Below are 11,596 nucleotides of genomic sequence, written 5' to 3'. Positions count from 1 at the left end.
TTTGCCTAATCTGAGTAAGCAAAATCAGCACAGACTTCACAGGGGTCCGAACCACTCTGTGGGCACAGATGCTTGAGCTGCATTTTGCAGAGAAGTAGTTTGTTCTGGGGAATAAACCCATCAGTAGAGAAAACAGGGTGGAAATCTCAGCTTGTTTTGCCTCTGATGCTAGTTTATCCAAACAAAAACTATGTGTTTTTACCATTTTGTGTATGTGTTTAATTTTTTATTTTTTTTTTTTACATTTCACATTTATAGTTTAACAGCACCCGTTCGCCCTCCCCAATTGAGTGTTGCCACATGACTCCCTGGAGTAGAAAGGTACTGGAAAAACAAGCAATCCTCAACTAACAGCCCTGTCTCACTCTTCTCCCTTCCAGATCCTAACCCTTCCTCTTGCTTGCTTTTCACTTGCTAACTTTACTGTGCTAAAAGAAGCCTTTTCTGTTTTTCTCTTGTCAGTAAGACACAATAATGACTTTTTTTCCCCTCCCCCTTCTTTCATTCTTCACCATGGATGAGTTTCAGGAGCTCGTGGCCACGAGGCCACCTCCTCCTATCGCGTCCTTTAAAAGGCCTGAACGGGACAGACACGATAGCATTAGCGACTGCATTTCATTCTCTTCCAATGCAAAATTTATCATTTTTTTTTTTTTTTTTTTTTCCCCCTAAACGGTAAGAAACGGTGTGGGCAATGCCAGTGGGTATTTATTCTCTGGCCATTTGGTGATGCCGCTGTTTGGAGAGGAGGAGCTCCAGCAGCCAGGGTCACTTTGCCCGCTTTGTGCAGCGCTTCATTGTCATCCAGGGGAGGAATCGGCAACAAATGCAGCCTCCGTGTGCGTGTGTGTGTCCGTGTGTGTGTGTGTCCGTGTGTTCGTGCGTGTGTGCAGGGGTTTGGGTTTTATTGCATGCATGCATCAAACTTTTGAGGGAGGGGGGAGTTACCTAGGAAACAAAGTCTTTTGTGCTTGAAGTTTATATGAGCTATTCACGTCTGCCGGGATCGGCACAAAAGCTGCAGGCAGAAGGAAGGCTGCGATGTTTGACTGAAATCCTACGTGGGAAAAAGGGGGTTTTCTGCGGGCGGGAGGAGGAGGAAACGTGTGTTGTCTCGGGCCTGGGGGTGCTGCAGGAGTGACGCTGGCGAGGTAAGTGCGTGCCCTCCAACAGTTTAAATAGTAGCTGCTGAGTTAAGATCTTAAATGCTTTTGGGGCCGGGGCATAAATGCTGTTTGGCAAGCTTGAGACGGTTAATTCCCCCGGGATTTGCGAGGAGCCTGGGTGGAGGAGTGGCAGAAGTACAATGGCAGCCCAGGCGTGATCCTGCGGTGTTCAACACCCGCCTGCTCAACGCCCTGCCACGGAGCAATATTTTCTCTTCACCCTATTTGCTACCGAAACTAAAACTGGCAAATGAAGTGTAAACAGCAGGCATGAGGGGGAAGACTGGTAGTTAAGCAGCTGGGAATTCAGGACTGAAGAGAAAGCCAGCCTGAAAGGGGATTGCACTTCATTTTTAAAAAACAAGAGGCAGGCAGATGTCCTGACTGGTCGAAGAGTTGTCACAGCTTATAGAAGAATGTATTAATGGAAAAAGGGAGGTATAATAGGCAAGAAAAGGTAAGTGCTTCTCCTATTTGTCCCTTCCAAACAAAACAAAAACTTTCTTTTGCAAAGAAAGAGACCCCCAAACCTGAGTTGGTAGCCAGCACCACATGAAAATGCACCTTATTTATTTCTGTTTTACTAGATGAAATTATAGCGATTTTGCAAGACAGGGTGTTGTTGGGGAATTTGTTATTTCTTCCAAAAGAAAACAAACCATCTGTGTTTCATCCACATAGTTACTTTTCTCTCTGTTTCTTTATCTTCCGTAACTAGTGCTTCTCATAGCATGCGGTAAAAATGTGCATGGTTTCTAAATAACCCTTTGAATTTCTTCTGGTGGTGGCTACTCTTCTCTTTGGCCACTGTCCCCCTTCCCCAGCGCTGTTAACATCTGCCACTTCCCACCGCATAGCTGCTGGGTGGCTGTAACTTCAGTCTGCTCATGTTCTGTGATTGTAAAAATGAAATGTAAATGGTGTTCTGAATTACAGAGGGGTCTTTTTAAAACATTTTTAAAATCTTCTGATGCTTGTCCTCAAATGAATGGTTATATGGGGCCAGTCCTCGCTAGTAATCAGCAGGCTGGGGTGTTCAAAAGCTTGCAGATGCAAATGAGGCCCCACATGTCTAACACTGATGGTAATTGAGGGCACGCTTGCAACAGCTGCCCACAAATGCAGGACGTGCCCCTTCTGATGGGGGAGATGTCCTGTAAATGTCACTGTAAATACGCTGACTTGTCTCCAGTGTGTTGAGGTATTTTTTCCTATTAGCAGGCTGTTATTTTTCCCTTGGAGAATAGCTTGTGCTGTGTGACTTAGCTAGAACGATTCCTCCTCGCATCCCTGTAATTGATTTCTGATCTGTGTGTCTGCTTTGTTTCAAAATTAGTCTTGTGTGCCTGAGCGGGAGACACTGATTTTGAATGTATTCATTTGCAGTCCCATCCACCAGAGGACGAAGATACAGATGTCATGTTAGGGCAGAGGCCGAAAAATCCAATACATAATATCCCTTCTACACTGGATAAACAAACCAATTGGAGTAAAGCACTACCTCTCCCAACTCCAGAGGAGAAAATGAAACAGGATGCCCAAGTGATTTCTTCTTGCATTATCCCCATCAATGTCACTGGTACAAATCTCTTCTATTTCTTTTTGTATTTATTGCATGGTTCAAGGGAGGTGAAGTACTTATTTTGCTTAATTTATTTGAAGTCACAGGATTGTGCAGTCTCGGGGCAGAGACCCTAGCTTGAGGATTTAGTTTGTGGAAGACAGTAGGCTAAATTCATCCCTCATGCGTGGCCGCTGGAGTCACTGAAGCTGCATCTAGGATTTGGCCCTTATTTTCAGTCATACATTCCCTGTATAAACAATGTACTTCTGTTGTGTATATAACTTACAGTCTGTATTTGCAAAGACCTCAAATAACTTTTTGAATATAGCTGACTAAAATAATGCAGAAAGCCACCAAAATTAATCATATGATTGTCACGTGTAGCAGGAGAAGAGAAACTAGAGAATGCAGGCTACTATTGGCAGTGCTTTAAACATGCGAGGCATGACTGTGTAGCATGCAAACTATCACTCTGAGATCTCTTTACATGCAGCTATGCTGAAGGTAATGGCATTTTCTTTTACTTATATAACATTTGGATACATTTGGCTGGATTTATTTGAAGGAGAATTTGTTTATAGAAGCAGCAGGTATATCACTTATTAAATGTGACAGATGACTTATTTCCAGAATCAAAAATCAGGCTGTTTTTCTTTCTCTTTTTCTCTTTCTCTCCTTCCAGAGGGCTATGGTTAACATAAACTTTGAGTTTTCCTCAATAATATTTTGCAACAAGTTTTGATTAATGTAAGACCATAAAGTGGGCTGACTTCCACAGTTACAGACTTGAATATAAACCTTCAGGAAAAAAACAAGGAGCTTTCAGTTAGCCTTCATTCCCCAGAGAAAATATTTGTATTTAATTTTATTTTCCCAGTAACTGGTGGGCTGGTGGGGAGGTCGCAGCCCCTCACATCCCATTCCCATCAGCAGTGCCCCACCTTCCTGCACGACAGGCTGCAGGATTCACCACAGTGACAAGGAGAGCTGTATGCCCACAGTCCAGCTCCAGCCCTGGGCATTTGCAGCCCACTTGCTGACTAAGGGGCTCTGGGCTTTTGGGCTTGCAGCACATCAGTCCTACAGCATCACAGTGACAAGTCCTTATCTGCTCCACCGTCTTCTACAGGAATCTGGCTGGTGATGGCAACGCAGTCCAGGTTCCCCTCTCCCCTGGCAGCAGAGGTGACACTGCACAGTGCTGCCAGCTCTGCCCGCCCGGGGAGGTGGCAGCCAGGAACGGGTGTTCCCGCCACCAGGACGGTGCATCTGGCCAGCCAGGGCCACGCGGGAGGAAAGGCAGTGGGCTGGCAGGCTGGGAACTGGCTGCTGGAGGTTGCAGGTTGGGCACTGCTGATAGAAATCGCTGTGGAAAGTTGTAGATAGTGTTGCACCTTTCCACAAGGTAAAGCCAGTGTTAAAATGATGCTCTTTCTAAATACAGTAGACGTCCCTAACTGGTGTAGGCTTTCTAACATGGCTAGTGTCACATAATGCAGTTCAGAGGAGAGTTAGGTCTGGGACCAATGTTAACTTTTCCAGTAATAGCCCTTTTTGCCTAGACTCCACCTGCCATACATTGGAACCAAATTTCCACTGATCAGTTTTACAGATCAAGAATGGTATGTAATCTTCTGGATGTTTATGTGTATCATTCTCATTAGCACTAATGGGAATAATTTGTATGCGTCACGGGGAGGATATACCCTCTTCCACTTTCCTCTCAGAGATAACCCCCATGCATCTGGCACACAGAGCATGTTCAGCTAACTCACAGTTGCTGGAAAACCAGCTATGATGCTGATTGATTTTTCATTTTAAAGAGTTTGCTTTAATTTCTCTGTTTTTGTTTTTTAAGCTTCTCCTAACCCTGAGAAATGTTCACTTTTTTGAAAATGACTGTTATTGGAGTTTACAGCACTTTCGTTCCATATTAAAGAAAGTTCTTCCTCTGCTTATTCCAGGGGCATTGGTGGTTACAGGACATCTGTCTGAAGCCTCTATTTCACTGTAGTAGATTTCAAGAAGAACTTTTACAAGAAAGTTACTTTTTAATGTTTTACATTGTTATGTAGTGTAATATGTATGTGTATGTCTGTGTATAATTATGTTTTCTATAATTATACGCTATTAAAATAGAGCTTCTTATCAGGATTTTTTTTGCCTTTTGTTTGGTTTAGTTTGTTCGTTTTTCTTAAGATTACAAACCACTGTACCAGTGATCCTTATGTTAGCGTTTTTATGGACCTGGCACATTTTTTCCAACCTGTCCCACGTCAACTTTAGAGAGCGTGAGTGTACAGTTGTGCAAAAAGACAGCACAGAGGAGAATGGTCTTCTGGCAGGCCCCCGTTTAACTCTATTTTGACAACACAGTGTAAAAAAACCAAAATGAAAGACACTTTCCTGTGCTAATGCTATGGAAACAAAGAAAACGAGGAATTCGGTATGACTGTGGTTATAAATAAATGTGCCCATGAACTTGGGCTCCTAAATCCAAACTGAGGATCTTGATTGACTGTGTGACCTGGTTCCCAGAGTGGACTCCATGCATCCTGCCATGTGCTGAGCACTTGCGAAAATCAAGCCCCTTACTGATGCATGCAAATAAATAGCAGCTGCGCATTTATGTCATCCTTGGCTATGTGTCATCGTCACAAAGAATGCTCTCTAAACTTGCACGAGGACTTGGCCCCATTTTAGCTGTTTCCTTCCTTTTTGAAATGTTAGCCCCCTTGGCATATTGGTCTCCTAAGAAGTGCCCAACTACCGCAATATGGCATTATAACCTTAAATTGTTTTTTTTATGATTAGTTGCTTAAAATAAGTCAGTCTATAGCTGAACAGATTACTCTTTGCAGACCAGTTACTGTCGCTGTCCCTATGACAGATGGATAAATAGCTACAAGAAAGATGCCCTGTTTCCAAGAGCTCTCAACTCTATTTTCCTTCCTGAATTTCTTTTTTTTTTTTTTTACTCCTTCTGTTGTTTTTGGCAGACCAGGCTGCTGAGGGGGAGCTGAAATTAGATGTAAAACTGTGATATACTGTGATATAATTTACATAAGAGCTACATAAGGGCTCCCTTATGTTTATTCACAGGCTTAATCCAAGCTCACATACCTCCACTGTGTTCCAGCCATGAAAATTTGTTTACTATTTCTAAAGGCTAATGAGACCTATTTATGGGTTGCAGGAGTTGGTTTTGACAGAGAGGCTAGTATACGCTGCTCTCTTGTTCATTCACAATCTGTACTACAACGGAGACGAAAGTTGAGGAGGAGGAAAACCATCTCTGGCATCCCCAGAAGAGTGCAACAAGAAATAGGTGTAGTATAAATACAAATCTTCCGTAGATAGCTTTCTAACCAACTTAAATTGCAGGGATATGAGCTGGTAGCTAGCCTTCCAAAGAAACGAAACCTTGAAAGCGTAATTGCTTCTGGAGTTTAGGAATTATGTCGTTTGGTTTTTTTTTTATTTACTACAGTAAGCAAAGCTATATTACTCCATATGGCCTTGATGGACCTGGGGGCCTTACTGAGTAATATAGATGTACGTGTTCAGCTCTTATCGTGTAAATGTTAATCTTTTTCTTTTTTCCATTTTATTTCTGTTATGAACCCATAGTTACGTACATAAAAAGTAACTAGATTAAGTGAAAGTTTTTTCTTGTGTGAGGGGAGCTTAAGGTAAAGAACTGACAGATGTTGCTCAGCAAAGTGATGATGAGCTGTCACAGCATCCGGATAACTCACTCAGATGAGCAGTTGGATATCCGCCTTAGAGACAGCTGCTGGTACCCTACGGGAAACTTTGCTAAACATTCCTTTTATTTATCACGCTCATCCATGATTCCCTTTCATTCTTTATTACCAAGGATATTTGCCTGAAATTGAGTGGCTTACCTCACTTTTTGTCCCAGGTAAATTAGCAGCATCCCTGTCGAGGGCAAATCCAGTGTAAAACTGGTATTAACTCAAACCAAGACTAACAGGATCATTATTTCTTAATGTTCATCTTGCACCTGAAGATGTCTCTGGTATCTCAGTCTGTTGCCGTGAAACTTGATGGGAAGCAGAAGGAATGTGTTTATCATAGGGAATAAGCAACCAGAGAACCTGTGAAAGAAAGATCCTGTTGCCTTGCAAATATTCTTGGTAGTAAAGAAGCAAATAGTGTAAATTCTGAACAGACAGGTAGTCAAAATAGAATTCTTTTTAGAAGCTCATGGAGTGTATTGTCCAGCAGCCACTCCCAAAAACTGCTTTTAACTAGTTGAAATAGAAGACAAAACCTGAAAATATTTGTCTTAACATTTACCACAGCAAGATCAGCTTTGTGTGAGATCACATTGCAGAAATAGAAGAACTGAGCTACATTCCAGGACTAGGAGAATTTCCCAACCTCACCGGGATGAGGTCTGCCTTATGTAGCAAAGTTAAATTTGGTCCAATGCTAAGCAAGATCAAAAAAAGAAAGAATATAGCAGATAATGCTTCTTGGGTTGCTCCGCGGGTCGTTTCGCGCCAGGGAAGGTGGAGCTGTCTCCCACTCACCCAACTTTCCGTGTGTCCTAGATTCAGATGAGTCGCCGGTGGCGAGGGAGCGCAATGTGATTGTGCACGCAAACCCAGACTTCTCTGGCTCTGGCAGCAGGAGGTCGGGGACTCGGGACTCCGAGTGCCAGACAGAAGAAATCCTGATAGCTGCTCCCTCGCGGAGGCGGATTCGCGCCCAGAGGGGGCAGAGCGTTGTCGCCTCCCTCTCCCACTCTGCTGGCAACATCTTGGTGCTGGCAGACAACGGGGATGCCGTCTTTGCTGCCGCTGTCAGCAACCGCATCCGCTCACGCAGCCTTCCTCGCGAGGGTGGCCGGGCCAGTGAGAATCATCAGGATGCTGCCACCAAGAGTACAGCGTATGAAGCAGAGCACTTCATAGCCAGCCAGGAGAGGATCCCAAAAAATGGGAAGCAGGTCTTGAGCAAGCAGGGTTCACAAGAGCACCAGCCCATTGGTTTCACTTGTCCTCAGCACCTGCACAGCCCTGAACACAGCATTGGTGAGAGGGGGAGGTCACGGCTGTCAAGGATGGCTGATTCAGGCAGCTGTGAGATTTCGTCCAATTCAGACACCTTTGGGAGCCCCATTCACTCTATCTCCACAGCAGGAGTCCTGCTCAGCAGCCACATGGACCAGAAAGATGACCACCAGTCCTCCAGCGGCAACTGGAGTGGGAGCAGCTCCACATGTCCCTCCCAGACGTCCGAAACCATTCCTCCTGCTGCCTCTCCTCCGCTGACAGGCTCTTCGCACTGTGACTCTGAGCTGTCACTCAACACCGCTCCCAACGCCAATGAGGACTCCAGTGTCTTCATCACAGAGCAGTTTGGTGACCATGCGGACAAGGTCAGGGGCCACAGGGCAAGCTCCTTCACCTCCACCGTGGCAGATTTACTGGATGACCCCAACAACAGCAACACGAGCGACAGTGAGTGGAACTACCTGCACCATCACCATGATGCCTCCTGTCGCCAAGATTTCAGCCCTGAGCGCCCAAAGGCCGACAGCCTGGGATGCCCCAGCTTCACCAGCATGGCCACCTATGACAGCTTCCTTGAAAAGACCCCCTCTGACAAGGCAGACACTAGCTCACACTTTTCTGTGGATACCGAAGGATACTATACCTCCATGCACTTTGACTGCGGTCTCAAGGGTAATAAAAGCTATATTTGCAACTATGCAGCCACAGGGTCCGAGAGCGGCCAGATGGAGAGCGTGACCTCCAGCCTGGCTGACTGTGCCTGGCAGGAGTGCATGAGCCACAGGAGGCAGGGACGGCAGAGCATCTCGCTGAAGAAACCAAAGGCAAAGCCAGCCCCACCAAAACGCAGCTCGTCTTTGAGGAAATCGGAGGGCAGCACTGACCTTCCTGACAAGAAAGAACCAAAGATCGGCAGCGGGCAGCATGTCTCTCACACTGCCAGGGAGATGAAGCTGCCCCTTGAGTTTTCAAACACACCTTCCCGAGTGGAAGGCCCCAACCTGCCAGCCAAGCAGGAGCTCCCCTGGGTGAACCAGGGTGATGGTGGGTTAAAGGACACTCCTTTCGACACCACCGATATCCCCTCCTTTAAAGACGAAGGTGCTGAACAACCTCACTATGCAGACCTCTGGCTTCTGAATGACTTGAAATCCAGTGATCCTTACAGGTCCTTGTCCAATTCGAGCACCGCTACGGGTACTACAGTCATAGAGTGCATCAAGTCACCGGAGAGCTCTGAATCCCAGACGTCCCAGTCTGGGTCACGAGCCACCACCCCATCCCTCCCCTCTGTTGATAACGAGTTTAAGCTAGCATCCCCCGAGAAGCTGGCGGGGTTAGCCTCACCCTCCAGTGGGTACTCCAGCCAGTCAGAGACACCCACCTCTTCTTTTCCAACTGCTTTCTTTTCGGGACCCTTGTCTCCAGGTGGGAGCAAGAGGAAACCAAAAGTACCAGAGAGGAAGTCATCGCTCCAGCAGCCACTCTTGAAGGATGGCACCACCTCGGTGAGCAAAGACCTCGAACTTCCGATTATACCTCCTACTCACCTTGACCTAAGTGCTCTTCACAACGTCTTGAGCAAGCCCTTCGCTCACAGGCACCAGCTGCATGCCTTCAGCCACAGCAAGCAGAGCGCGGTCGGGGAAGCCCTGCATCCTAGCCCTCCCTCCCCCCTCGCCATCACACCCTCCGTTCTCAAGTCTGTCCACCTCCGGGCAGTCAACAAGCCTGAAGGAGGGAAACAGAAAGGCAGCACCCCAGACCTGCTCTGCATACAGGAGACCACCTTGATGGCGACTGATGCTTCTCCAGGCAAAATGAGGCCTCTCTTAGCTAAGAAACCAGTATCGCACCAATGCTCCACAGAGGAGACCATAATGTCGTACATTGACACTTCCTCAGCAGAAGTGGGCCCCAGAAAGCTGCCTTTAGAGAAAAGCTCCTCTTTCAGTGGGCAGAATAGCTGTGAGCAAGAAGCTGTAACTTCAGCAAGCGTGGGTCTGGTTGAAATCAAACCCGGGAAGGACCAAACACACCTGGCCGCTGAGCACTTGCCAGAAAGCACCCTGAATCAGACAGGTGCCGTCTCCACTGACGGGTTTCAGAAGGGTTCAGCTGTCCTCACACGTGACGATGAAGCAAAGAAACCTGGCCAGGGAGCAGAAACAGAGCATGACCTTCAAAAAGTCCAGGCTCAGCAAGAGCTCTCTGCAGGCGATGAGGGGAAGCTGGAAGCTGGGTCTGCAGGTGAAAGCCCAGGTCAGGCTGAGGGAGCAGCCGTCAGCAATCAGCATAAGCACCAACCTGATATAAGCCACCATGTGCCTGGGAATATCAGCTACAAAGTGGGGACGGCAGCAGTGAATTCACTCGGTGAAGTGAGTTGCAAGCAGGAAAATGATATTGCATCAGGTATCCCAACCAAAAGTGCCTCTGATGATGGCAGGGCAGATGAGACGGTGGGCAGCGTGGATGAGCCTTCACTGAAAGGTCAGTTGTGAACCCTTTCTGTGTTATACCCCATCATGCAGCTTTTGACATGACTAGTGGTGGAGTCAAAAAGCAGGCTGGGGGTGCAAATTGGCATGCCTCTGTAGGTTTAAGTACAGAGCCCCCCCAGTCTGTTAGCTGGACAGCCAGCCCAAAGATATTTTAAATTTTTTCGGTGTATTCAGACTATTTATCTGATATTCCTCCCTTGTGCTGCATTTCATCTGAATAGAGAAAAGGGAGGAGCACTAACCCTGGGTACAGAGGAGACATTATCACAGCTGTACAGTAAACAGGAGATCTCAGTTTCAGGCCCTAGCAGTGCCCCCCTTCTGGGCTCCAGCCTACAAAGTAAATGATGTTTAGATTAGAGGATAAGTCTGTATGGCGGTATTGGCCACTCGCTTGTGAACCAAGCTGGTGCCTCTCCTTGGTGGTGCCGTCACAAAGCATGGTGGGGTCTGACTTATGGCATGGCCTCTTTCCTTGTTTAAGAGTATTCTCCAAGCGACGAATCCATCGTGTCTCCACTCAGTGAGGAGCTGCAGGCTGATGCTGAGGATGTCTTTGTGTCTCCAAACAAACCCCGCACTACCGAGGATCTGTTTGCAGTCATTCACAGGTGACCTAACCTTGCATCAATGGGGAATGGTAACATGCAGCCCTGCACAGTGGCCCACTAACGATAGCTGCAGGATGGTTATTCAGTGGTTAAGTCTTGTCCTGAAACTACCTGCTTTGGTTTATTGAGTCTATTTTTCTAAAAGGCAGCTTTTAAAAGATGCTTTATTACGGTGTGGTGTGCACTCTGAGTATCTTCACGGCATGTGTAGGATGCTTTAAGCAAACACACGTGTCTCCAAAGAAAACTAAACTACCCACAGCGGTTCCTGCCTTCTGCCCACCAGCTCTATTATGGTGAGTGAACTGTTGTAGCAAGAATGATGAGAAGGCATCTCTTCAATATTAGAGTATTTTGTATTCAGCAGAGATTTACGATCACAACTGAAATTACAGATTTCTGATATTGATTAGGTTGCACTGAGTATTTTTACCTCAGGCTCTGTATGCATGGTCATCTTTATAAAGAGCTGGTTGTGCATACATTGTTTTGGAAGCAGTGGGTGAGGTTGAGAGGGACTCTGTGGCGTGGGTGCCTCATTCTTTACGCAAGAACTATCACGGCTTAAAGTGCTGTCAGTCACTGCTAGCCTCCAATATTTGATAGAGGGATTAGGAGAACTCTAGCTAACATGAAAGCATGGTCAATCTGTGAAACTCCAGACTAGCAGTAAGTGTTATTCTACAAAGATAATGTATGAAAGAGT

The 11,596-nt window shown here is 46.3% G+C and overlaps 1 protein-coding gene across 1 annotated transcript in view; it reads left to right on the top strand.

The window, feature by feature from the left end:
* Window positions 1-258: 258 nt before the first annotated feature.
* Window positions 259-11,596, top strand: part of NHS (Nance-Horan syndrome (congenital cataracts and dental anomalies)) — a gene marked incomplete at its 5' end in the record, with an annotated part of 12,103 nt that continues 765 nt past the window's right edge. Inside the window, 5 exons of the mRNA XM_010075308.1 lie at window positions 259-321; window positions 2,553-2,745; window positions 5,927-6,058; window positions 7,311-10,268; window positions 10,764-10,890. Of these exons, the coding sequence (XP_010073610.1) occupies window positions 259-321; window positions 2,553-2,745; window positions 5,927-6,058; window positions 7,311-10,268; window positions 10,764-10,890 (3,473 nt within the window). The remainder of the gene's footprint in view (window positions 322-2,552; window positions 2,746-5,926; window positions 6,059-7,310; window positions 10,269-10,763; window positions 10,891-11,596) is intronic.

This window comes from Pterocles gutturalis, unplaced genomic scaffold (assembly GCF_000699245.1).
Source record: "Pterocles gutturalis isolate BGI_N339 unplaced genomic scaffold, ASM69924v1 scaffold37646, whole genome shotgun sequence".
Lineage (NCBI taxonomy): Eukaryota > Metazoa > Chordata > Aves > Pterocliformes > Pteroclidae > Pterocles > Pterocles gutturalis.
The sequence above is the reverse complement of the archived record's forward strand: the minus strand, read 5'-3'. Positions and strand labels throughout refer to the sequence as shown.